The following is a 27,358-nucleotide window of genomic DNA, read 5'->3' as shown; positions in this document are numbered from 1 at the left end:
TGAAATAAAATGGACCCCTGAGGCTAGATTTAAAGGCCACAGCTTGTTTGTGCCTCGTCTAGCTCCTCAGTCTGACACAGCCAGTTAGAACACAACAGACCTGTCCAAAAAAACACATCACGTAACCAGAAATGTTGCTTTTTGTAACCCAAACTTAAAGTTTATACGTTCCTTTTTCAGGACATACAACACAACTCAATTCCAAAACTCAAAACTTAACAAATACTTGATGTCCATTTGAAAAAGAATGCTACCTCTCAAATTACTGAAAACAAAAGTGCTCAATATGGCTCACATATAATCCAGGGTCAGATAGGCCCACGTCATATTCACTTTTTTCACTTTCGGCATTTGTATTTGGTCTGCCTAAAAATGTGAAGGTAATAAAAACAGCAGGTTTCTTTGTACCAGCCATTAGGATTAATTCAAGAAAGGTAACTTTTTCTGATTTCAAACTGTATTCTGGACCCCAAACCAAAAAGTTATATTATCAAATAGAAGACACCTGGCTGGTACAAGAGTTCAGTCTGCTTAAAGGAATGGTGCACCATTTCTGGAAATATAGCCTACTGATTTGCCTTCTTGCAGGGAGATAGTACAGTACTCTCATGTCTGTACACTAAATATGAAGCTAGCCAGCATTCTGGTTAGCTTAGCCTAAAGACTGGAATCATGGGTAAAGAGCTACCCTGGTCCCCTCTAAAGACATTCTGGCACATAAACATAAACCCCCAAATTGTAAAGAAGCAAATATAACCTGCATTCCAAACCCCATACTTCCATACTGTTTAGTATGCCAGAAAAAGATTTAGGATGTCCCAAGACATGTACGTCAATTGTAGTATGCTGAAAATACATAAATGCCCCACTAACTCCAACAGCATTTTGGATTATTCATCTTCAATCTTGACATTTCTCAACATAATGAAAAAAAAATCTTTCTTATCTGATTTTATTTTCTCTCGTGTGGACCTAAACCTCTTCTGTACTTTAGTATGTAGTGTAGTAAAAAGAAAGAGTATGTGATTTGGAACACAGGGATAGTATGCAGCTGGGGAGCTTCAGAGGTGCTGGTTGGCGGATTGTGTCACCGTCGTACAGAGCCATGCTAGCAGTTTGCCTCTCTCTCTCTACACCAGTCTTTACGTTACGCTAAGCTAAGTTTCTATCACCGACTGCTGGCTGTAGCTAAATATTTACGGGGAAGACTTGAGTGTTAATACCCCCCAGGCCCAGACATAGCGTAGTCAGTGTATTTCCCAAATGTCAAACTACTCTTTTAAGAAATTTCACATTGAACAAAGAAACATTTAAAATGACAAATCGGACCTCAAACTGTCCTTGTTTTTGAACCTTGTGTGATTACATTTTCACTTGTGAGGCCATCCACATGAGCTTCAATAAAGCAGAGGTCCTCGTGCTTTTTTTCTAGTTCAGGACTGAATTTCTTCTTCTTGGTCCACAACGCGTTACAAGTCTGTTCATATGGGGGGCTGAAAGGCAAAAGGCCTGTGTCCCAAAGAAAAAAAAAGAGGTTGGGGGTGGAGGCGGGGTTAGCTTTTTGTCCAGGTCTGGGACACGCTGAGGTAACATAGACAGTAATAAATTATTCAGTTGCTGTTTTATAAAAACACTTAGCAAGAATCAAATCAATAATTCATATCAATAATATAAAAATGGTATCAAACATACATGATGCGACATTTTCATCAAACACATTCTCTTTTTTTTCTTCCTCCATGATCCAGAGTCTGTTGTTTCAGTTGGTCAATGATCACCACTTGAAAGTTTTATGTCATTGTGTTGGATCCCGAATCCCTTTGACAGCAGATGTAGATAACCACTGTATTCCTTCTTTTTGCTGAGGTTGGATTTTCCACTTTCATGCCGAGGTGAACTTGTATGCCATTCAATAAATGAGTGTTCTTCACACCCAACCGTCTTCATTAAATACAGAGAAATACAGACCCTGTTTTTTTTAATACCCTTCGAATGATTAAACTCCAACTCATTTATTCCGTTACAATCATTGCCAGGGCAACAGGCATACACAGGCACACAGGGCTACAACATTGATGGCCAAACAATTTGCTTTGTTATTTTATTCTACATTCAAATTGTTTTGACTGTGCCTTTTCATCTCACTAAACGATTTGAACAGAAAGCCCACATGCCAATAGGAAAGTCAGAAATTGTATTAAAAAGTGCAAAAATGTATTCCTTTAAAGACGGTATTCATTCATTCATTCATTCATCCATCCCAAAAAAAGTTGTCCACTGAAAGTTTAGTGCGTTAACAGTACAAGCCATTTCAAAAAGGTTATTAAATTGTACATTCCTATATCCACCCAACACGGCTACAAACATGAATATACTGAATGTCTTGTTGTTTTTCGAGTGTGTGGTTTTCCTACAACTGTTTGTAATCTGTAGCTATAGGTTCCCATTGCTTTAAGTCCTAGGAGCATCCACGTCCAGACAGGCTTTCCTTCTTAACGTATTCCCAGGGCTACAGTATGTATCCCCCCCCCAAACTTTAAGGAGTCTTTATCCTTCACTGAGCATGACTCTTTCTTGTGACATCGTCCTGAATTCGGCGGAGCGGTAAGAAAAAAAAGCCCCAAGATTGAAAAAATAAAGTGACATCACATTATTTTGGTTAGTGGTGAGTGCAAAACAGCTTCTCCAGCCCTGTTTAAGATCTGAAACACCAAACTCTCACTGTCCCTCATCCACTCTATATCTTCTTAAGAACTTCCAACATCTTTTGCAACACAACATTTCATTTGTTTACATTGCCACATATACTTAGATTTCAACTTTTTATATATATAATATAATATAATCACAAATAAGTGTAATTTTCTATTTTATTTTTGTTATAAAAACATGTAAAGTTAATTGTTTTGAAGAGAATCAGTTAAGACTACAAAGAAAAAAAACAGGGCTATTGGTCCTAGAGTACTGATGGAGACTGCACTCATCAGGCCATTGGCAATGGCAGAAGAGGCAACTTAAATTACCCATCTGTTTCTTCTGCATTCAAATAATTGATGTATAGAGGCTCTGATATACTGTATGTCTCTACGATGGGGACAATAATCAATTTTTAAACATGGTCGCTGGCACATCAGTGTTGGTATGAACCCTGTTATGTTTAGATTAAAGTCTAACCACATACGCCGACCCTCTCCATTACAATTACAATATTTAAACACTTATTCCACGAGCTGTCCACCGATGAGACACATCTTCAGCATCATGTCACGTATCTCTCCTTTGCTACAACACGTCCTCCCCATCTTCTCTCAACCGACATTTCAAAAACCAGAACAATCACATGACCACAAGGTACTGGCTGCACTCTCCAGGCTGGCTCACCGACAGCACCGCACAACATCTATTTTCACTACACAATTCACTGTCACCATACTCACATTCATACACCATGCCCTTATCATGTCCACTCTGCAAAAGAGAGAACACAGACAAACATATCAAAAGATCACGCAGGTGCTTTTTTTTCTTCCAGAAATTGTAGGTGTGACTCTGAGGATAGAAATGCCGATGATCAGCTGGTTTGTTGGATGAAGTCAATGAAAAAAGGAGGCGCCATTTTGGAGCCAGTTCCCTCCTGTTTCCTTCCCTTTCTCATGAAGACAAAAGTTCCAATATTAGAGTGATTCCGATCTCTGGCTTACCCCCCCCCCCCCCCACTAAAGTCTAACGTCTGGTGCCACGTTTGCTATCAAATTCAAAGGTCTACCTTGAATGAGAAACAGACACTGTGGTTCCTTGAATCCAGTTGGGAGGAGTCTAAAGAGCTTTGTGAAAGGCCCATACGTTGAGGAGAGAGGGCACAGCACTCATTCCATGGCACTGGGAATGTGAGGGGACATCGGTTCAACATTTCAGGGTTGATTTTCACTTTCCGTCCCTCTGGATCCATCCAGCCATTCATCGACCACCCACTCCATTTTGTGCTCCAGTAGTTAACCACTGCTAGGAAGTTTCCCTGACATCCAAAAAAGGTATGTGGGTGTGCGTGTGGGGTGTGTGTATGTTACAAATGATAAAGAGAACGAGGGAGGTCACAATATGGAGCAGTGGAACCTATGGGAACCCGCCGAACGTTCAGCTCTCCATTTCATCTTCTTCTTCTTCTTTAGGTTTCTCTCTGGGACCTGTTGTCTGTGGAGGAGAAAATACATTGAAGGAACAGTTGAAAAAATGTAATCTGATCTCAATAATCTGGCTAAAGGTATCATTTTAGCTTCGAGATTTTTTATCAATAATATTCTAGGATATTTTTGTACCAGTGTCATGTCTGTTCAGTAGGCTACAATAGGTTGTTAGCCTGGCCCTATCCAAAAGTCTCAACTCCACACTCCAAAAGCCTCCTTTTCTACATTCTGACCACAAGAGGGCAATGTTGATTCATCCATCAACTCTCCTCAGTCTCGCTACATTATGAAAAAAGAGAATTTTTAGTTACAGACCTGGCATGAACTCTCCCCAATCCAGATTTCTCCTTTACTTGTATTCAAAGAGGTAACCAGCTTTGTATTTGGATTGGGGGGGTATGGGGGGGTGGGTCCAAGCCCTAAAACACTGTGACCTGCCTACTTGTTGCTAGCAGTAATACGTGGACTTAAACAGACTATGGCAACACACAAAGCTGACACAGACCAAATTCTTCTGAAATTACACGTGTGTCAAGACAGGAAATAGCTCTGGGATTTTTGCTTGGCTTTTCCACTCTGCCTAAAACACTTTGACTGCCCTCACAATCCAGCAGAACACTATCAGAATAGTCAAGGTGCGAACACACTGCACACTGAAGCGCGTCAAGATCACATACAAAGTCAATGTACGTGTAAATCAAAGCGTGTGCTTTGAGTAGAGATTTAATGCCTGTTTGTAGTCCGTCTTAAGGGCCAATCAATATTGTCCGAATGCAGTTTAACAGTCTTTCCTAGAAAGTGAATCTGTCTCACAATAGTTTTCCAGTCAGGTCTGAAGTTACCTTATAACACGAACCAGCTCATGAAAGGCTTTGTCCACATTCATTGGAGGATCCTTGGCACTGGTTTCAATATAAGTTATCTGAAGAAACAAGCAGAGATAATCAAAATCCAAGAATACAGTATGTGGTATTAGAGTGGTGGGAGTTGCTAATGACACGTCACTGAAAAATCAAATAATGAATATGATAGACTAAATGTTAGTCTATCATATTCATTATTTAAAGGAGCTGTAAGCGGAATGGTTCTTTTAGCTAACTTCCTGTCAGTTACTGCAGTTAGCAGTCCCCTCCCTCGTCCCTACGTCACCACATTAATACACTGCGGTCTTCAAGCAGCAAGTTATCTAGCATCTCAGATCCATAAGTGTGATAAAACATGATAAAAACCATCAAAACAGACATTGTGAAGGATTTTTACCTGCTCCGCCATTGTAGGCGCATAAACATTCACCCATGTGTCGCTCTGGCGTGCACCGGCAGTGAGACCATGAGTGAGACGGGTGCGGACGGGTGTCGGTTTGTAGCGTTCTCTCTTCTGATTGGATAAAATTTCAGGATACTACATAAAGTTTAATTGCTTATTACATGCAGAGCAGCGGAATAAGGGATTGGCTTTATGAAACGCGCACATCGTGTAAGTGATTACTGTATGAATAAAGAGCGATTTAACACTTATATTAATATAAATAAACCGCTTACTTCACCTTTAATTTTTCAGTGAATAAGTATGTAGTGTTTGTTGTTTTAGTCACTAAAACAACAAACACTACATACTTATTGGACAATGTCATTAAAAAGCTTATTTGTCCACTTATTAATTCAATCTCAACACTGATGACATTGATGAATCCATTTTGTCTGATGTTGGTCACTGTAAAACAAACTCAAGTGGTGTACCTATCCCCAAGGCTGGGTCTAGAAAACATTAAATAGAGGCTCTTGGATCCAACAAACAAAAATAAAAATAAAAGTGTGACGTAAAAAGTTCCAATATGTCACATGCCTGGAATTAGAGGATACTGTATGTGTGTGTGTGGCAGAGTGGCCTGTCACTTCCTCTATACCAAAGTAAACTGAGACACTTAGAGAACCTTCTCTCTGCCTGTGAGTTGACTGTATTATTACATTAGTGTTCTATTTCTACTTATTAGCTTTTAAATGTTTTATTTCTATTCATTCGCTTTTCTAATGTGTATTATGTATTTTAATATTGCCCCTGTAAAGCACTTTATCTGAATTGTGCTATATAAATAAACTTGCCTTGCCTTACAGTAACCCTACAGACATAAAGTAAAGTCGCAGACACTTGAATTTTTTTACAAGCTCTCTCACTTTTTAAAAGTTGTGGTTGTTTGATGCTGGCCTTTTTAGAAGATTCAGATTGGTAGCGTTGTGTATGGAAGTGATGCTTTTGTATGGATTACAGTAAGAAGGGAGTTTTGGCTTTATTTGTCTGTTTCATTCATCATGCTTTGATCAAATTAAGCCTGTTCAATTCATAAAGTAACCATTCTTCGGCAATTCAGGCAACTATGCATACTAGAACAGGCTTTTTTCTATTAAAGCTTTACCAGAGCCTCCAGCGTGTACATAGTACGCACAGCAGCTTTAACATGCACTGTTTATAGGCCAACATTACTATTATTTCATCCTTGATCAATTATCTGACTGCAGAAACTAGAAACTATGTAAACAAGAGCAATTCTATGGTGAAGTTGGCTTTTATTAAACCAATTGTAGCTGATGACAGGGAGAAGGGGGAGACGGAATGGAGGGCTGTCACTCCCACTGCTGATCAATGTTGGCTATGATAACTTGTACTGAGTTCTGTTATTTGCCAACTGGAAAGAGGGTGAAGGAGAGATTGAACCGTTCTTTTATTTTGTTAAAGTGCTTCATTGCTTACATTATGTTTTGCAGCCATCTCCTGGCCCTGGTCAGAGGTGATCTTTCTCAGATGGACCAAGTCCACTTTGTTTGCCACCAACACCATGGGGAAGGCCTCCCTGAGTAAAAGAGGACACACACACACACACACACACACACACACACACACACACACACACACACACACACACACACACACACACACACACACACACACACACACACACACACACACACACACACACACACACACACACACACACACACACACACACACACACACACACACACACACACACAAACACAAACACACACACAATTTTAATTGTTCCAAAATTCCTCACCATTTGCAGTGGTTTCAAAGAGTGTTAGGTTATATTAAGATGAGAAAGAGCATCACATGCTTCACACAATTTTTAAGGAGGTTTCACATTTCTGCAACACTCAAATCTTGTAGACAAATGAGCAACAGTAAACACACCACTTTTGTGGTTGGTGCATTAGCAACAGCTGTTATGTATGCTATGTATTGCTGTGCTATAAGCTGTGACCTAATGTACCTGTCTTTGACGCGCAGTATGAGCTGGTGGAATCGGTCCACGTGTTCAAAGCTGGCCTTGTCCGTGACAGAGAAGACTATGAGGAAGCCGTCTCCCGTCCTCATGTACTGCTCCCTCATGGCACTGAACTCTTCCTGGCCAGCTGTGTCCAGCACTGAGACACATAGATGGAGGGACACAATGTTTTGCTTAAAGATTTACTTCACCGGTGGAAGTATGAAGGTGTATTGAACTCTGAGATCATTCGTAGTATAAATGTGCAAACATTTTAGAAATCGGTTCATCCTAGCCCGAGAAAAGGCAGAAAGAGTGTTTTATGGTCTCACTGTCTAACCCTGCATTTCCCCATGTGTGACATCACACATGGGAAAATGTAGGGTTAGGATTAACAGGACAGCTGGGCCAAGGGAAGACTAAGTAAAGACTGAGGGAAGAAAAACCTCATTCATTATATTATAATAGCAATATATAATGATATAGAATGCCTGTTCTGTATGGGTGAAGTATTTCTTTAACAGATATAGGGCTTTTCTTTTACAGACTTTGTACATTCAAAACGAATCCAAAACATGTATATCTGGCATGGGCTTTTAGAGTACAGAATGGTGCATCTCTTTTAAGTAAGCCGGTATTACAATTACTATTATAACAACTTTTTTCTATTATATTATACCGACTGACCCTGTATATTTAAAAAAAAAAAAATCAGTTGCAGTGGCTTGTTGAGAGTACATAACATTTAATTTTCATATTATTCCTTAATGCACCTCCAACACACCTGATTTAGCTTAACAATTAATCGGGTACACACAATAAAGAGCTATTCCCAAAATGTGTTGTTGAACCCCTCCAAACCAAAAGCATTGTTACATTGATCTACTAACAAATGTAATCTGACCCAATTTGTGGTTATTATTAGAAGACAATCAGATTGTGCAACCTTGTTTTTTTTTACCCGTTTCAATTTTTGAGAGTTTGTCACTTCCACCCCAGGCCTTTTCCATAATCCAGAGAGAAAGAAATTTAGAGATGTAGATTTGGGTGAGCCTATTGACCCAGTGATGTTTTTATGGGTTTTTGTCATTGGGCCTTGGCTCCCTTTACATAACAGCACTGTTTTCAAGCCTTGACAGAGGTCATTAGCTGCCCATTATAGTTCATACCAGTATGTTAAAAGTTTACACAACGAAGCATTACCTAAAACTTTGAAACTGCCTGCCATAATGTTGTTCTTTTCTAAATCATTAATACATACTTGATTCAGGGGAGGATAAAATCATGGAAGTATGCATCATTTCTCCCACATGCAACAATCGTAGCAGGGCCTTTTTTTCTGAATGTCATTCAACAGTTAGCTCAGTGTAGGAAACAGCTACCACAGGCATGCAGTTAAAATAACATAGAAACAACATTCATTGACATTGAACACATTGAAAACAGAACGTGAAATAAACATTAGCATGGGTATATAGGATCATTCATGCACTTCTACTCACCATCCAGTATGGCCCACTGTCCGTCTATCTCTGTGTGTTTAAGGTAGGAGTCCTCTATGGTTGGATCGTAGTCTGGCACAAAGATCTTCTGGAAGAATTGGATGGTGAGGGCGCTCTTCCCTACACCACCATCCCCCACCACCACCAGCTTGTACGTTGGCAGGTTGTCACTTGGCAAGGCGCTGGTCGCCATGGCTACCTCAACAGTGGTACAAAAAAGAAAAAAAAGAAGAAGTGGGAAGTAGGCTAGTAGGTGGTTGTCGATAAGCACCTGTCTGTGAGAGAGAGAGAGAGAGAGAGAGAGAGACAGAGAGACAGAGAGAGGGGGGGAGGGAACATAGGAAAGAGGAAGAGAAAACAAGGGAGAGAAGTGTTAAGGTTTTTTGTTGCAGATGACAAACAAGAGGCTTCACTTCAGCCCCCTTTCAGCCAGCTTGTAGATTGGCAACAGTAAATAAGATTCTAATCTGCATACACCAGAGTAAAACAGCTAGCCTACACACGGCTTTATTATATGGAAGAAGATTGGAAAAAGTTCATTTGAACCATTTTGGAACAGCGTACAGATGATTTTCGAGTTCTGTTAATACAGTCAGCTGCGTTGACTTGAGTATTTATGATAAATGGGCAGAAATGAAACCCCAGAACCCTGCAGAGTTCTGTGGTTGATAGAAACAGAGGGCTGCACCAAACAATTTGCCACAATTTTTCCATCGGCCACAGTAAGTCGAACCTTAGCCCAACAGCAGTGTACAAAGCTGTGATCATATGCTTTCCTGCAGAGGCCTCAAAGCAGAGCATATCCACACACTGACCTGCTAAGTAACTTTTTCATATGCATGCCGGTTGTAAACTCCCCGGTCAAAAAAATTAAAAAAGTCACACACTCAAATACTTTGTTTGCCATCTTTAGCTTTGATTACGGCACATAGCACACACATAACACATTTTGATAAGCTTTATTTGGCACAAAAGGTTGCTAAGAATCTAGAATCTAGATTCAACTGAAACAACCCTACTGTACACTGCCACACAGGCTTGTAGAGTAGGCACTAGGCATGATGGGAGCATCACTTCATCCACCTCTCTTCTTACCCTGATGCACCCATCACTCTGGAACAGGGTCAATCTGGTCTCATCAGACCACACAACCTTTTTCCATTGCTCCAGTCTACACTTGTCAGTCACTTTATTAGGTACACCTGTTCAATGGCTTATAAAAACAAAAAGCTAATCAGCCAATCACATGGCAGCAATTTAATGCATTTAGACGTGGTCAAGACAATGTGCTGAAGTCAAACCGAGCATCAGAATGGGGAAGAAAGGGGGTTTAGGTGACTTTGAACATGGCATGGTTGATGGTGCACGGCAGGATGGATCCATACTTTCATGTTGTTTACGCCAAATTCTGAACCTGCCATCTGAATGTCGCAACTGAAATCGAGACTTATCAGACCAGGCATGATTTTTCAATCTTCAATTGTCCAATATTGGTGATGCTGTGACAATTGTAGCCTAATTTCCCTGTTTTTATCTGACAGGAGTGGCACGCGGTGGGGTCTTCTGTTGCTGTACCCAATCTTCTTCAAGATTGGTCGTGTTTTGCGTTCAGATATGGTATTCTGCATACCCTGGTTGTAACGAGTGGTTATTTGAGTTACTGTTGCCTTTCTATCATCTCGAACCAGTCTGCCCATCCTCCACTGACCTCTGACTTCAACAAGGCATTTTACGTCCACACAAATGTCGCTCGCTGCCGGATATTTTTTCTTTTTCGGACCATTCTCTGTAAACCCTAGCGATGGTTTAGAGTGAAAATCCCAGTAGATCAACAGTTTCTGAAATACTCATACCAGCCCTCCTGGCACCCTCAACATTGCCATGTTCAAAGTCACTTAAACCCCCTTTCTTCCCCATTCTGTTGCTCGGTTTCAGCCTCAATAAGTTGTCCTGTCAAGGTCTACATGCCTAAATGCATTGAGTTGCTGACATGTGATTGGCTGGTTAGATATGTGTTCACAAGAAAATTAACCACTGTACCTAAGTGGCCGGTACCTGGCAACGGTAACTTGCTAGAGCCTAACGTTTAGTTATTTGGACGAGAAAGGAGCAGATGCACTGGAACACAGACAGGTCGGAACTCGGAACTACCAAGTCGGAAATCTCCGAGTTCCGAGTATAAAGGAACGCAGCATTCAACTGAAACTGCAGCGCGATTTCGACGTCATCGTTCTTAGCCACTCGCTCTGTTCGCTGATTGGACCTTCCAAAATTTTCCTGAGCTAAACTTGAGAAATTCACCGCAGCCCCAGAATGAAATTTGAGCGGAAGTAGGTAGGCGGGCGGAGCCAGGCTAGGTTTTCTTAAGGCTACACATGCAAATTCCATATCCCTTGTGTTCTTTTCACATTGTGCATGCAGGCCAATAATATATTTTCCAAAACCACAGCATATGTTTTTTGACATGGTTGTTTAAAGAGGACCTATGATGCTTTTTGACTTTTATGACCTATAAACGTTGTTATGATGATTCATAGTCATGCTTAACCATACTAAATGATCAAATAATGACTTACATGCATTTCGACGTATTCCCTGCTGACCGTCTGGGGTGTCTGTGCCGAGCACTAAACACTATTCTAGCCAGTCGAGAAGTCACGTGTTCAAAGCGGTCTACCCTTTGTAACTTTGTGACGTCGCATGTAACTTCGTGAAGTCACCACGCGGATGTTTCCATGTATGGTAATGCTGTCACTTCCCTGTTCGCGTCTGCCTCGCGCCCTTATAGGTCCATGCTCGCGCTTCCTGCCACTGAAAGTGTTCCGGAAGGAAGGTAACCAATCACAACGGAGTGGGGTTTGCAGGAGGGGGGAGGGGGGGAGGGTAGCGGAGATGGCCGATGCACAGGCGGAGGGAGCGGAGATTGCCGAAGCACACACACTCAAGTGTTGACAGGACATGCTGGATCGCCAAAATAAGAGAAAGAGCTTCCCGAAAATCTACATAGTTTTTTGTGATGTGATTCGTGTCAGGTTGCTCTATAGCAGTGTAAAACAAGAAATTAAGACCAGAAAAGTAGTATAATAGGTCCTCTTTAAGAAATAAGAAGCTATTCACTGCATCATTACGGGTTAATAACTCTGCCAACTGAAACATATTCATTACTGCAGTGTCTGACTGATGGAGGGCTCTTACCTATTTGCTTAGTAAACCCGGTGGTGACTTTTTTTTTGTATTGTGTGTATGTATTCAAGGTATCACCAAACAAGTTGACACAAAGTTGATTAAGCCTATAAGCTCAACAAAACTATAGATTTCTCAGTGTGGCAGCGTTTACAAACTGCCGTCGCCCCCTGACACTGGCGCAGGAGCACAGAAAAATCCCAAGAAGTTCCCAAGTAATGTTTCAGTTGTTGATTCTACTGCTAAGACAAAAACCTGGACAAACAGCAGAAGGTATCAAATCCATGTGTGATCACCGAAGGCTTTACCTGATGTAGCCGTGCTAACCGTGTTGTTGTATTTACTCAGAATTACCCATGGGGGGGTTACAGAAGTTATGCTATCCACAGATAAATTACACATTTTGTTGAGAGTAAAACTTTAACAAAACTTTAAGTATTCTTTTGTGTTTTTTTACCAGATACAGTGAGCAGTATATTATGGAACACAGTGAGGAGCAGGCACGCTGCAGACAGTGCCAGACTCAATAGAACTGTTTCTCACACTATGAACAAAAAAGAAGCCCACAGAGTTTCTCTTGTTGGAGTTTTGTTTCACTGCTATGTTCTTGTTGTTTCTTTCAAAATAAAAAGAGATGTGCCTCAGTGATTTCTGATCCATTCTCCTAGAGTTGTATTGGAGCAGAACTGTCTAAAAGGTTGTTTTTTTTACTTTCATAAAAGGTTCCCTGTAGGCAAAGCAGACGCATATGTCATCAAGTGTAGTGCTTCACAGCTATTGTGATCTGTGCAGCATTATCAATCTTTATTGCAGGTCAAACAACAAAAGAAGTAGGAGTGACTAATAAACGGGTAATGAAGTTCCTCTGATTGCCCCATTAGAACCATTTGTACTGTTCTAATGTCATTGGCTCAAGTCATATTCACACACAGCACATAAGTCACGTCTGTATTCCCAACGCCTGGTAGCACAAAGCAAGCTAATGATGTATATTCTAAGCAGCCCACTAGAACCACATAAGCAGTAGAGAATTATGATGGCTTCAACACAGACCTATAACTGTCTTTGTAATTATGGCTTTAAGAAAAACAAAAATAAACATCAATCTTGCTATGAGAGCTTTAACAGAAGAGCTGAGTATTTTTTCCCACACAAGTAAAGTAGAGCAGAGGCTTAATATACAGTGCATATGGAAAGTATCCACACAGCGCTTCACTTTTTCCAGCTTTTTAGTTATGTTACAGCCTGGAATAAATGATTTTTCCCCACAAAATTTTACACATAATACCCCATAATGACAACTTCAATTTTAGAAAAATCTTAGATTTTTTCAAATGCATTAAAAATAAAAAAATATGGTTCAAATCACTATTGACAATTACATAGGGCCTCTGCTATGTGTTATCATGTTGTTTCGTTCTATGACAAAAACAACAATCACACCACAATTTGACAAGTGTATTGAATATCTCTCAATGCCCTTGCAAAATAAACATAACAGCTAAGAGAGATGGCAACAAATCAGAACAAATACATGGTAATGGGTGGAACTGTAATATACACAAGTATGCAAAAAATAGTGCCTTATGTGTACTGTAAACTTATGTGTATATGTATGCATGTGTATATGTGCACCATTAACAACATACAGAAAAAGAGTACATTAGTGTTTTAAGTTGTAATCAACACAAATAGACAGAATAGAAAAATAAATGATGTATGGATATGGAGTGGGTGATTATGTATAAGCACTATGTCTATATTGTATTTAACATGCAGAATTTATACAGTATTGAAGGATGAGGGAAGCAAGAGATGGGGGGAGAAGAGGATGAAAGCAATGGGAAACAGAAGAGTCAAGAAGAAGAAACAATAGACAACATGGACAAAGTTGATAGAACTGTTAGAATATGATGTTGTTGAGCATTATAACTTCTGAAATTAAGTGTACCTTTAAATATTTACTGAAATGTATTTATTTATCCACTTCCTTGCTGTGAACCCTCAGATTTCGAGTTCTCATCAAACTGTAGCAACAGAAGACGAAAAAACACATCCACTCGCTATAGCAGAACAGTCACCCACCCACGCAGCCATTCCTCCTTCATCCACCAGGAAACAGCTGTCAGCTGGCCACAGTCCATCCTTTCCTGCCCAGCACAATGGAAGGAAGGAAGATGGTTCCTTCCTTGCCAAAGCCAGCCAGCCAACCAACCAACCAGTCAGCCAGCCAGGTTGGCCAAAGAATTTCCAGGCCAAATTCCTCATGTTAAAAAGCCAGTTTAGTCATTTGGCTGGCTGGTTGTCACTAAGTAAAGGTCTTTCCTGCTAAAGCATTTCACAGGACACTGCCTTAGACGGATTATCAGTGCTGTGCAGAAAAGCAAAAAAAAAAAAAAAAAAAAACAGCCTGAGAAGCACCAGGAAATCACAGTACCTGGTTTTCACACCCGTCATCATGCCTGGCCTGGCCAGCTCAAGCCACGTCAGACCACAAGCTTTCACAGTGTGTCAGCATTTCTCTCTGAGTGAGAATCTACTCAGTGGAACGCACACTTCTCTCAAACACCACTGAGAGACTTAAACAGTCCAACAAGATTAAACCAAGTTCCTATGGGATTGGAAGCTTGGTAAAGGAAATCTTAATATATGTTTGGTCATGGCATCTGACCATTTAGGCCAACCAAAGGATCCAGCGGACATATTGTGCATAACACTTAGGCTATGTTCACAATAATGCCCATGAATCTAACCCTTAAAGGGGTAGTTCAGGATTTTAGACATAGGGCCTTATTCCCAAGTTAGCCTTGGTGTTCTTTATCAGTGGAGACAGTTTTCAACACATTTAATTCAGTCCTTATAGTTGCAGAGTGCGCTCGTGCTAAGCTAGCGCACGGCATCGGGGGGATATCTAGCTTGCAACTAAAACAGTCTTACCCACTTCACAGTACACCCGAGGCCAATCAATTATAACGCCAGACTATCGATGTAAATGTCTGCGTTGATAGAATAATTTTAGAAATAAAACCAACCTCGCATATTGCATTTTGAGGGACTTTATCCCTTGTAGGCTGCGGCAGCGGCGGACTAATACCTAGGTTACAGGCTCTATAATAGTTTGTTTACCTGCTGCTGCCCGTACCTGTACGAGCCGGAATACACTGATGAAGAATTGAGAGGGATGCTCAAAGGGCAGAAAGAGAAAGAGCGTCTGTAGAGACAGCCCCCGCTGGAGCTGCAGCAGAGAACCGGGACAGAATGACGGTAGACTGGTGGCAGTGCAGTTTCAGTTTCTGTCCCACGCTGCTCTGTTTACTTTCTGCTGTAGTGATTCGGTTACACAGCAAAGTAAAAGTCCGCTGCTGCTAAGAAAGTAGTCCCTCAAAATGCGATAATTCATGCGATGCGAGGTTGGTTTTATTTCTAAAATTATTCTATCAACGCAGACATTTACATCGATAGTCTGGCGTTATAATTGATTGGCCTCGGGTGTACTGTGGAGTGGGTAAGACTGTTTTAGTAGCAGGCTAGGTATTCCCCCGATGCCGTGCGCTAGCTTAGCACGAGCGCACTCTGCAACTAGAAGGACTGAATTAAATGTGTTGAAAACTGTCTCCAATGATAAAGAACACCAAGGCTAACTTGGGAATAAGGCCCTATGTCTAAAATCCTGAACTACCCCTTTAACTCTTAGTTTTGGCCATTAGATGACATTTCTCACCCCTGAAAATAGAGGTTTGGTTTTTCTTCCATACTGTAAAGGAGAAATGGCGCTCATCCATCACAGCGATGGGTAGTGTCAACTTGTATTCAAGTACTTCTATGAAAAAGCAACATAACAAAGATAACTTTCAGACAGCTACATCTCTCTGTAATTCCCCACGTTGTATGTCCATATTAAGGCTGGGCGATATGACGATAACATATCGTGGACGATATGAAAGTGTCTACCGGGAGAGATTTGGCCATACCGTTTATACCGCGGAGAAAAAAAGTTCATGTGGCGGGAGCATAGATAGAGCGGGAGGCAGCTGTCCCTCCGAGTCCCTACAGTTACACTGCAGTTACACCGCCGCGCCACACGGGGGCTCTGCAGCAGAGTTCTGGCTGCAATACAGCTTCTCTACCCTCAACAGAAGAAGCCTCATCTGTTGCTCTAGCTGTCTAGCTCCGGTGCGCCATCACTACAGTTAACAAACCAACTCCGTTGCTGTGTCTGAAATCGCGCACTTCTGTACTTACACTTACTTTTTTGAGTGCACTTTGCGCAAAACCGGAGAGTGTGCCAAAATGCAGTGCACTGTAAGTTCCTCGGTTGTGCACTCAAAACGGTCTAAAACTTGAGTGTGGAGCGATGGACACTTTCCACACTCAACGGCCGCCATCTTGCCTACGTAGCGGAGAGAACGGGACATTAAAATCAAAATAGACGAGCTTGAAGCAACCATGGAGACAGACGCGCTCTACAAAAGTTAAATTACACATTGTTTTTGTTTTTCCGCGATTTATGTTCCTGTTTTGGCTATCGGTAACACAAGCAGAAAAAAATACCACCGAAGAAGAACCGTCAAAATGCAAAGTCATTTCCGGTAGGTGCGCGACGGCAGTTGGGACAGTGCACTGTAGAAATGAGAGCACTGCGTCTATAAGTAAGTGTACTGTAGGGATAATAAAGTGCACTCAATGTAAGTGCACTTACCTAAGTGTGCGATTTCAGACACAGCACGTGTCACGGTGGCAGAACAGCTGGTAATAACGGTCAAAAATGTCATCGGCAAAGGAAACTTGCTGCTGTGTGCGGTGCTTCACGTGCTGTTGCCGTGACGCAGAGTTGGCTTGTTTTAAGCCGCAAACTACATGGGTTAGCTCTCGTGAGCTAGCTGGCTAAAAATGACATCTTTAGCCTACTCGGGGCTTCACCCCCATGCTGTTATTGTTGGAGACAGCCAGCAAGGCTGGTTTTATGTAACTTTAAAACATGTCAAACTTGAAAATATTATTTGTGTTGAAGCTGGAGTTAAAGTATTACCAGACATTTGCTCACTAGTTAATTTTGACAGCTTTTTTAAATGAAGATGAGCAAATACTGCAGGAAAATTCAAGTCTTTCATTATTTTTATATAGGCTACTATCAATTGGAAAATGTTGTAGGCTATTTGGTTGATGTTGTCATTTTTATTTTGCACTGACTGACTAAAGCCAGACTGGTGTGGTATTTTGCACCAGTTTTTCTTTTGTATGGAAATTTAAGTTCCAAGCAAAAGATGAAAATAATCTAATGTGATTAAAGTTCAGTACGGTTATTGTAATCCATTGAATTTAAAGGAAAAATACTAAACCGTGATCCATATCGTGATATAAAATTACCTATATCGTGATATAAGATTTGGTCCATATCGCCCAGCCCTAATACAGACAAATTAAAGATAAGGTTTGGAATAGAGTCAGGTGTAATTATGCTTTCTTAAAGAGGTGAGTTTTGAGTTGACTTTTGAATGAGTTTATCTAGTCTGAGATGGAGATGTTTGGAGGGAGGGAGTTCCAGAGGGTTGGGTGCAGTTACATAAAATGCTTAATGTCTGAGTTAAAAAATGCGTCATGCCACTTTAGACATATTTGTAACACTTTTTTTTTTTTTTAGATAATGCATATTTCAATAAATAAAACGTTCCTGTACACCTATCGACAGTAACAAGTGTATATATATATATATATATATATATATAGGGGAAGGTGGGGTGATTTGTGCATTTTGGAAGTTGCAAAACCCCTTGTTTCTAGAAAACCGTGGAAGAAATTGGAAATGTGACCACATATTTAAGAAGAGCCATCCATTTGACTCATCCTGTAAAGAAGGGAGACACAAGGAATAAGATATAAGCACATTTAAGCTCAAAAAACTGTGTTTTGCCTTTCAAAGTAAAATTTCCATGATCAAGGTTTTTTGATTATTGTGTCTGAACAATTATAGACACGTTTGAAAACATTTGACACATGTTTTAGTGCTTTGGTATGCTATACTTTGAGTCTATATAGTTAGCACAATGTCAACCCTAAATTGCTGCATCATGCCTATTATCCAAAATTCTGGGGATGGGGTGATTTGTGCGCAAGGGCCTGGGTGAGTTATAAGTAAGTAAGTAAGTAAAATGTATTTATAAAAGCACATTTATGACAGTTTGCACTGTCCAAAGTGCTGTACATAGTGCATTCAGTAGGTAAACAATGAAGGTAAAATAACAATAACCAAAATAAAAGACGTAAAGCCCATACATCCACATAAACACAGATAGTAGTGCAGAGGTAAGTAAGTAGTGCAGAGGTTAATGGGGAGGAAACACCAGGGTGTACATATGGGTTTTGAGCCTTGATTTAAAGGCAGAAATGTAGGGGGAATCACATTTGTCAGGTGGCAGTTGGTTCCACAAGCACGGAGCAACTAGTGCAAAGTACATTTCTGAGAGTTGTGCCAGTGGCATGGCTGTATACGCTGGTCACCAAAAGAAAGTGATTGTCTACAGTAGCTCAGAAGAGGGTGACATCTCAATTCCACTTAACGACACCACTGATGAGAGTTCAGATGGCCAGAAAGATGATGATGGTGACTTTGTCATTGTGACACAATGACGCACAAATCACCCCACGTAGTGGGGTGATTTGTGCGACAAGACAACTTTTTTCCGAAAGCTATATTTCTTAAACAGTTTATTCCAGATCCAAAGTTTTTATTGCCAGGGATGCACAACATCCTGAAATATATGTACATATTTGAGTTGGAGACATAACTGTCAAGGCCTGACTTTAAAATCACTTTGAGTAAAAAGTTGCACAAATCACCCCACCTTCCCCTATATATATATATATATATATATATATATATATATATATATATATATTAGGGCTGTCAAATTAACGCGTTAATTTCGATTAATTAATCACAGAAAAATTAACGCGATTAAAAAAATTAACGCAGATTAATCGCACTTCTGTATTGCCCTTTGACCCGGTGCAAAAGAGGTGAGATGATAGCGGAGCTGCACCTGTATCTTGCGGACACGGCCCGCACGGGATTAAAGAGTAGGCCTAAAGAAAGAAGCAGGGGAAAGGGGCCGAGGGCAAATAAGCATGAAGGTAGGAATATGTTTTATGTTATTCTCGCAGTGTCTCGCATTATTGATTTAGTGGGTGCCTAATTAACAATGTAGGTTCAAAACAGTAGGCCTATCTCTCAATCTTCCTCATGTCTCACTTTTGTTTGCTACTTTGCGATCGTCTCAATGGAACACCCGCCCCCTCTCACTCTTCCTAGCATATGCCTGTCTTTTTTCCTCCTTTGTGTGTGTGTGTGTGCGTCATTTAGCCTGCTTGTTTTTTTGTGTTTTTTTTCTTTCGGCGCTAGTAGTTCCTTAATATATTTAATGTAGAAGCCTGGCTGAGGGGAGGAGACAGATGTTACGAGAGACGGAGAGAGAGAGAGAGAGAGAGAGAGAGAGAGAGATGAACGGTAGCCTATAGGCCTACAGTTGTTTATAAACAGGCATAAAAGTGTCATATAAGTGTGCGATTAATTTAGAGCCTGTAATTAATTAGATTAATTTTTTTAATCGCTTGACAGCCCTAATATATATATATTTAAGGGTTCAAAAAAGTTAATTTTTTCAATATACAGTATATTTTGGGGATTTAAAAATAATAATAATCCTCCGATTTAATCATTATCGTAATTTTTCTCTGAAAATAATCGGCATCGTCACTCAAAAATCCATATCGGTCCGACCCTACTAAGCATATTGGAAATCATAATAAAAAAAGCTTCTTTGTATGTTCTTTCACTTGATTCCTCATTGAAGACCCAATCCCCACAGCTGTGCCTAACCAGGATGACTTCTCCTCATCTTAAAAAATAATAAACCGGTGACATATTATGCCTATGTGAAATGTGTGGTTTTACATCTAGAGTTACAAAAGCAGCTAGGAATCTCACGAGAACCGATATTACCAATACCACAATTCTGGAAATTTTACGGTACTCATTTTTCCTACTGTACGAAAAAGTACCGAACTGAACTGACAGGGGCAGCATGTCTACTAGTGTTCTAATATGTTGTTAAATGCCAAACGAAGAAGAACGCAGGAAGTTATGTGTGGCCCACACCGGCACGGGACAACAACAACAACAACAGACAGACTTCCAGAGGGACAGAAAATACGACAAAACTCCAATGAAGCAAGGAGATTCCATAGGGCAGTTGGTTTTGTAATGTTTATATAGTTTATTTCTTATTTGTTACTTGAAGACTACATGCCACTGTTGTTTTCTTATAGGTTATTTTTTTTTAAATAAAAGGAGTGTTAAATGAAGTACATGGGAATTATTGCTTTGTTTTTTTAACATGATATCGAAGTTGGTACCGTGAATCGTGGAATTCCAATGGTATTGACCATTACATTTCTGGCATTGTGACGTACCTAAAAGCAGCAGTTGTTTTTTGGGCTTCTTATTTAGTCTTACCTGGGCTTCATAAAGCCCCTCTGGGATCTTGACAAGTGGCTAGTGGCTAGCTGCCTTGGGAAAAGGATAAAGAGAGACTTCCCTCTTCTCACGGGAACAAAGCAGCAATATGTCTTATAGAACAGGAATAAGGAGGAACACACCGGTGCACACCCAAGCCTTTACTGTAGCCTTCATATACTGATTAGCCATTGAGAGGAGGGGTTAATAACACAGAGTTAAAAATATATAAAAGCTCTCAGGCTTGAGTCAAGTGACAAACACTCATCAAGTAGTTTTTCTTAGATGGAGAGCAATTCTGATCTTTTCAACAACCTTTGACTTTGAAAGAAAGAAAGAGAAAAAATAATCTTAAATATTGCCTGAAACCCAGACATTTAGAGGAACTGGGTTCTCAACCTTGGAGAAGCAGTTTGTTGGTTGACAAAAAAAACATACTTTGTTTATTCTTGTCTGTGAGCTGAGGCACATACAACGTAATTCACATTTATTTACCAGCATCAATAGTGGCATTATTCTTTAATTATTAACGTGATCAAAATCACAGGGTTGTTTCCTTTGTGAGAGAGTTACAAACTGAGCCACTGGTAAGGTAATGTTACTCAGTACTAGTAGGCTTACGTATACTTGGATGGAAAAAAGGAGATCAGCTCAGCATCCCCATTAATTAAGATCTAGATCTTCATCTTGATAAAGGGTGAAGATTAGCAAGACCAGAGTGCCGGATCTCCTTTTTACTTTGTATTCAGATGTCTTTAACTCATTTTGCTTAGTAATCTTTTATGTACTGAATAAATTAAAAATATATGAATCAATAAAAGATGCTATTTATTGTAGTAGTTTATTTTTATTTATTTGACAAAATAAGGTCCTTTCTTATCATATTTTCCTCCATGACAGATTTCACATGAGAACCTTGTGCAACACTTTCCAAAGAGAGGAGCAAGTGCCAATAGCCTGACAGCAGTTACTGTACCAGCTGATCACATGATTGTGGATCATCACCAGTGACTCACTTGGCACAGTCTCCATTCTCAACGTATTGTTTCAACATTAGCCATTAAATAGACTGTTTTTTTTTTGTTTTGTTTTTTTTAAGGCTGCTATTCAAACACACAACTTAATATATCTTATGCATGTACTGTGACTTGGTGGGAGCATTTTTCTACTGTACTTTTTCTACTGACCATTCCATTTGTTGTATTCTGAGGATCTTTACATTTTCTCTGGCTATATGGGAATTTCAAGCAGGAAACAGGATGTTATGAGCGGACCACTAGTAGAAATCACTGTCACTGAATGAATGGTGGAGGGAAGGTCAGGAGCTGAGCCACTGTCAAGCATTAGAAGACTACTTTGTTTATGTCAACACATCTGAGAGAAGGATCAGTTGATGATCACATCAAACCTTCACAATAACAAAAACAAACCTCACAGTATGATACAATAGTAACCTTAATGCAGGGCACAGTACACTCTCACAGCTCCATACTGGCACTGCTACACATCACACCTGGGTGAATTACAGGACAAACATGTGTTCTCTCAGCATATAAATGAATAATAGCCATTCAGTCCGTGGACGGATTTGGACTGAGAAAGTTTGTCTTCATCTGATCTACGAGGTAAAGTCAGTGAAGTGTGTGTGTTTCTTTGATGGTGATGACAGCAATAGCATGCTGGGATCCTAATTAAAGTAAACTAATAATGATAACTAAACCAGAATTATCACACCATTTCTCACAGAGGAAGTTTGTTATGTAGAAACTTAACACACTTATATAAAGTCAAAATGCAATAAAGATTTCAACTCTTGCCTTAGCCAATATCTTGATTTTAGTTTTTTAAAGATATACAAATTTGTGCATAATTTGTGAAATATGCCAAATTTGCATATATATTCAAACATTTTTGAAAAAAATTCAATACAAAAAACCATTGTTTTAATGTCAGTAATCAACTGGCAAAGTTTCATGATGATATCTATAAGTTCAAAAAAAAATGTTTACCCTCGCATTAAACCATGGTTCTGATTTTCTATTGCGGCCCTCTGTAGCTTTCCAGCAGGTAGTTGACCAGGTTGTCCACCCAGGTTGTGATCCTTGAAGGTCCTAGATATCATTTCTGGTGAACAACCTTTTACAACAGCCCATGTCTAAAAAATCACTTTCCTCCTCGGTATTAACTACAGTCTTGCTGTAAATAGACTATCAATTAACATTCACACCAATTAGGACTGGAATAATATTAGGTTAATGTGTCTTTTAGTTAAATATCAAAATAAGGTTCAATCCATACATTAACACACGGAGGGGGAAATCAGTGTCTTATCTTTTTGCCATCTGGCAGTTGGGGGGGGGGGGGGACTTGCCTTGCGCAAGGGCAGATGATGAAGACGTCACTTCTGTCTGAAACCACACATTCACAGAATATCATCACTGCAGGCCAACTGTTTGCTACATGTTATAAATAGGCTGTCATGAGTGTCACCTGCTTAATATTCTATACACAGGAATTCACAGGAATCATCACCCTTAAGCAATATCAGGCTCGGTGAACATGTAGGCTAGGCTAATAATTCAAAGATGGATGCCACATTGGTGGACACCCCTAGTATCTAACCCTACCAGTCCATCATACAGAGGGAAGTTTCCCCTGGTCAAAGGTCACAATTAAAAAGATTGTGAACCATTACGCTCACATGCGAAGTCGTCAGCAGCAGCAGCAGCAGCAGCAGCAGTAGGGTTTGGCATTTCCATAAAGTTATGATGGAAGGATAAAGGGGGATCTGTCCCCAGCCAACCAAATTATCTGGTGATTTCACTAAGCTATTAATAGTTAGTAAAGTGTGTGTGTGTGTGTGTGTGTGTGTGTGTGTGTGTGTGTGTGTGTGTGTGTGTGTGTGTGTGTGTGTGTGTGTGTGTGTGTGTGTGTGTGTGTGTGTGTGTGTGTGTGTGTGTGTGTGTGCAGAGTAGACAGACTGGTGCTTCTGAATGATCTCATCCTATGATTTGATACATGAAGAATCTCTCTGTTCTCTCAGTCCAGCGGGCAAATGTGCACAACCATCTCTGTTTTAACTGAACTAGTAGTGGGGTTACACAGCTGGTAAAAACACCGTGGGGAAGCGAACATAGGCTAGCCTACAGTGGGCTGCTAGAAAGGCTTCGTGGCCATTTCTGACACAAATTAAAAGACGAGCACTGTTTTTGCTTCGTCCAACCCACGGTGAAATGCTTGACACAGACGCAAGGCCCGTCTGTGTGTGTTGTGTGTGGTGAGTAGCAGCAGTGGTATGGAAAACCGACAGTGGCCGCCCCTGAATAACGGATTTCGCGTGCTTCATCTTTCTCTTGAAGTTTGCAGCAAAAACGGAATTTCCGCACAAAGCTTTTCAGTCGTTCACTCAACCAACTTCCCTTGACCGTTTACCGCGCTGTCAAAGAGTCGAAATAATGTGCTGACAGTAAGCTAGGCTACAGTTAAGTTGTTGATATGCTGCTAGTAGTTGAATTAACATAAAATGCTAGGTGTTGCCCGCGCCGTCCGTCGTCCGTGAATACAGACGCCCGCATTCACGACCTCGTCTCTGTCAACGGTGGGGAACGAACGCCACTTACCGTTATGGAGTTTCGCTGTCGTGAAGAAGAAAAACACACAAAGAAAAATGTTCTCACGCCGACATATTCCTCCTCATCTCTCTCTCCTTCTCGCCTTCAAACCACCGCCGCCCTTCCGCCACAGACGAGAGTGTGCTCCCCACATCTGCGAAACAATACGTTGAGTAGCTAATCTTTGTATTGCAACAGCTGATGCTATAAATAGAAAAGCCCCAACAGGGGTGACCGCCGTGTTTGAGAAGACATTGAATCATTACACGTAGGTTTGAACATAATAAGGTGATAACAATGTTTGGGAGCTATAGGAAAGTATCATGATAGCTTTTCTTTCAAATATTTTTTTTGTGTTGATTGTTTCAAAAATCACGAAGCAGTGAGAGAGTCCCCCTTCATAGTGAAATGGACTGTCCCTTCGTGAAGCGGACCTCTTTAAAGGGATAGTCCTGTCAAATGAAGCTAATTTCAGTCAAAAGGATACATTAGGCTAATGAAAAAAATGTGTGTGTTTGGGCTGTATGTTGAAATTGAATCATAGCCTACTTTCTAATGTCTAAAGCTGCCACACATCTTTACATTTCTCTTAGTTTAATAACATAACTGGGCAACAGGTGATGGTTCGAAAAGATTTGAGGAAGTGAGGTTTCAGCTGTTCAGGTGTTCCAGGGTCTATAGCCTTGTTGTTGACTGACAGCTACATTTCAATCTGACATAGCCTATGCTTTGCTCAAATGTTTATATGCGGATTAAAAAAAAAATGTAAGCACTAAACAGACTAATGTTAGACAACAGCAGGCTTTTTCATTCTGACTTCTCATATTAGCAAAAGCTCAGGTGTTATAGCCTACTACTAATAACGAGGGCCCCCTTCTATTCAGGTTTCCCAGACAGCCAAGACAATGTACAGTGAGCCAGCAAGCACAACACCATGACCCTGAGAATGAAAATAAATGGCATTCAGCCATCCATCATTTAATTATTTACACTTGTGATTTTATTACTGTGCCATCCAAGAAAAAAATCCATATTCAATGCAAATGTTTCACAAGTAAATACGAGTGTAGCCTACACATTGCCAAATAGACCTAGCATTTATAATACACCTTTTCAACTGTGATAAATCCACATGCTTTGTTAATTCACATAGGCTACAGCCTATAGGCATGTGTATTTGTCTGGGCATGTTTACAACATAGGCATAAATGAGGCACATTCATTCACCAAAAAGGAAAAAGGTTGAAGTCCTTTTCACACTCATAATCATTCCTCGGAATGACACAATATGTATCTCATCACTATAAAAAAACAAAAGAGCTGCATGACATAGGGACACATGATTTTCTGGCACTGACATAGGCCTAACTGTAAGGTGTTTGTATGTGTGATAAAAGGCAATCTTTTTACATAAAGTTTACTAATAAGCAATTTTGTGCTCTTGCCTTTTCAGTGAACATGCTCGAGAAAAACGGATATGACATTGCCCCCTTGGTCCGTTTAGATAGGGGTCATAGAGACAGATATGGATCTGATCAAACAAGAGGAGAGGAGGTGTGTGTGTGTGTGTGTGTGTGTGTGTGTGCGTGTGTGTGTGTGTGTGTGTGTGTGTGTGTGTGTGTGTGTGTGTGTGTGTTTGTGTGTGTGTGTGTGTGTGTGTAATACAAAATGATAGATAGCAAAATGGTAAAAGAGAGAGAGAGAGGGGGAGAGAGAGAGAGGAGCTTGGTGATATTGAGAAAAGATTAGGCTAGAAGTACAGAACCAGTTAATCATTGTTGTAATTTACAGGTCATAACAACAATCTATGAATTTCTGAAAGGCAAACTCAAACAGAGGCTGCCTTTTGACTGACCTATGCATTTGTCACACTATAGCTACTGAGATCAGTGTTTTTGGAATACAACTGCCACAAAGGAAAGGGTGAAACATACTAAGGAATCCTGATACTTCAGGACATGTACATTTACTTATATATTATTGAAAGAGAGATATGACAGCGTGTAGGTCAATAAGCGTGCACACAAGTTTATGCTGGGAAAAACCAAACACGCATACATTTTCCACATTACTGGCAACAGTGGCAAGACTGTTTATGATGTAGCCGTCCATTACCAGCAACTGTCAGCGTATGTGTGTGTGTGTGTGTGCGTGTGTGTGTGTGTGTGTGCGTGTGTGTGTGTGTGTGTGTGTGTGTGTTTGAGTACATCTGAGAGTGTGATGTGGGAGAGAAAGATGTAAATAATTCAATTCAGATGAGGCAGAAGGAGCTTTATATGAGTTTCACCACTGTAAATTATTGAGGCATTAGGGCGTTTCAGAACTGATGTGTGAGTAACCAAGTGATAGGGCATAAAGTGATCCTCTCTCTCTCTCGCTCTCTCTCTCTCTCTCCTTCTCTCTCTCTCCCTCTCTCTCTCTCTCTCTCTGTTTGCCCAGCATTTCCAGGAAAAGCTGCTGCACTTAAGCACACACTCTGTAAGTCATTATGCGTATACGTATGGCTTTGTCCTTCGATCATCAGCATTTTATTCAACTGCCATACTACTCAGTTCTGTTAATTCTAGTCGAGCCATTGCATAGACGAGTGGAAATATTTCCAATGACAATTATGTTGTAGAGGAATACCTACATTTTCATATAGGCTATACATTGTATTTTTTTTTAAATGCATAATTTCTGGAGGAATTTATCTTTAGCCCCATAATACATAGACACAAGTATGATGTTCCTTTGTAAACATGCCACTCACAATAATAATCAACTGTGTCTATAGCCAGCAGTCATAGGAGAAACACATTGGAAATATGGTTTAGAAACTGTATAGAGGAATATCCTGCTTCATAACATGTTATGTCATATCATTTAATGAATGAAATAATATATTAAGTGAAGTGCACATAAATGAGGGTAGAAATGGAGATACTTATTCCACATAATAGTGTTAGTAGATTAGCACTAATTCTGGCTGAATTAAAAGTACAGTAGCATCCATGCAATTTGTATAGGAGTAGCTTTGCTTCTCTGTAATGATGATGATGAACACTCTATGATGAACTGTTTAAATGTGTGTTGCTTCCGCC

The 27,358-nt window shown here is 40.3% G+C and overlaps 1 protein-coding gene across 1 annotated transcript; it reads right to left on the bottom strand.

Annotated features, from left to right (window-relative positions):
- mrasa (muscle RAS oncogene homolog a) lies at nt 1-24,424 on the bottom strand. Its single transcript, XM_080038651.1, has 6 exons — nt 24,285-24,424; nt 8,970-9,244; nt 7,474-7,627; nt 6,933-7,032; nt 5,027-5,106; nt 1-4,191 (listed from the first exon to the last, which is right to left on the bottom strand). Exons 2-6 carry the CDS (start codon nt 9,160-9,162, stop codon nt 4,092-4,094), a joined length of 627 nt encoding a protein of 208 aa, XP_079894777.1. The 5' UTR covers nt 9,163-9,244; nt 24,285-24,424; the 3' UTR covers nt 1-4,091.
- Between the last annotated feature and the right edge of the window lie 2,934 nt (nt 24,425-27,358).

Source organism: Ammodytes marinus (genome assembly GCF_949987685.1).
Source record: "Ammodytes marinus genome assembly, chromosome: 12".
NCBI lineage: Eukaryota > Metazoa > Chordata > Actinopteri > Uranoscopiformes > Ammodytidae > Ammodytes > Ammodytes marinus.
Note: the sequence above shows the minus strand (reverse complement) of the source record. Positions and strands in the feature narration are given on the sequence as shown.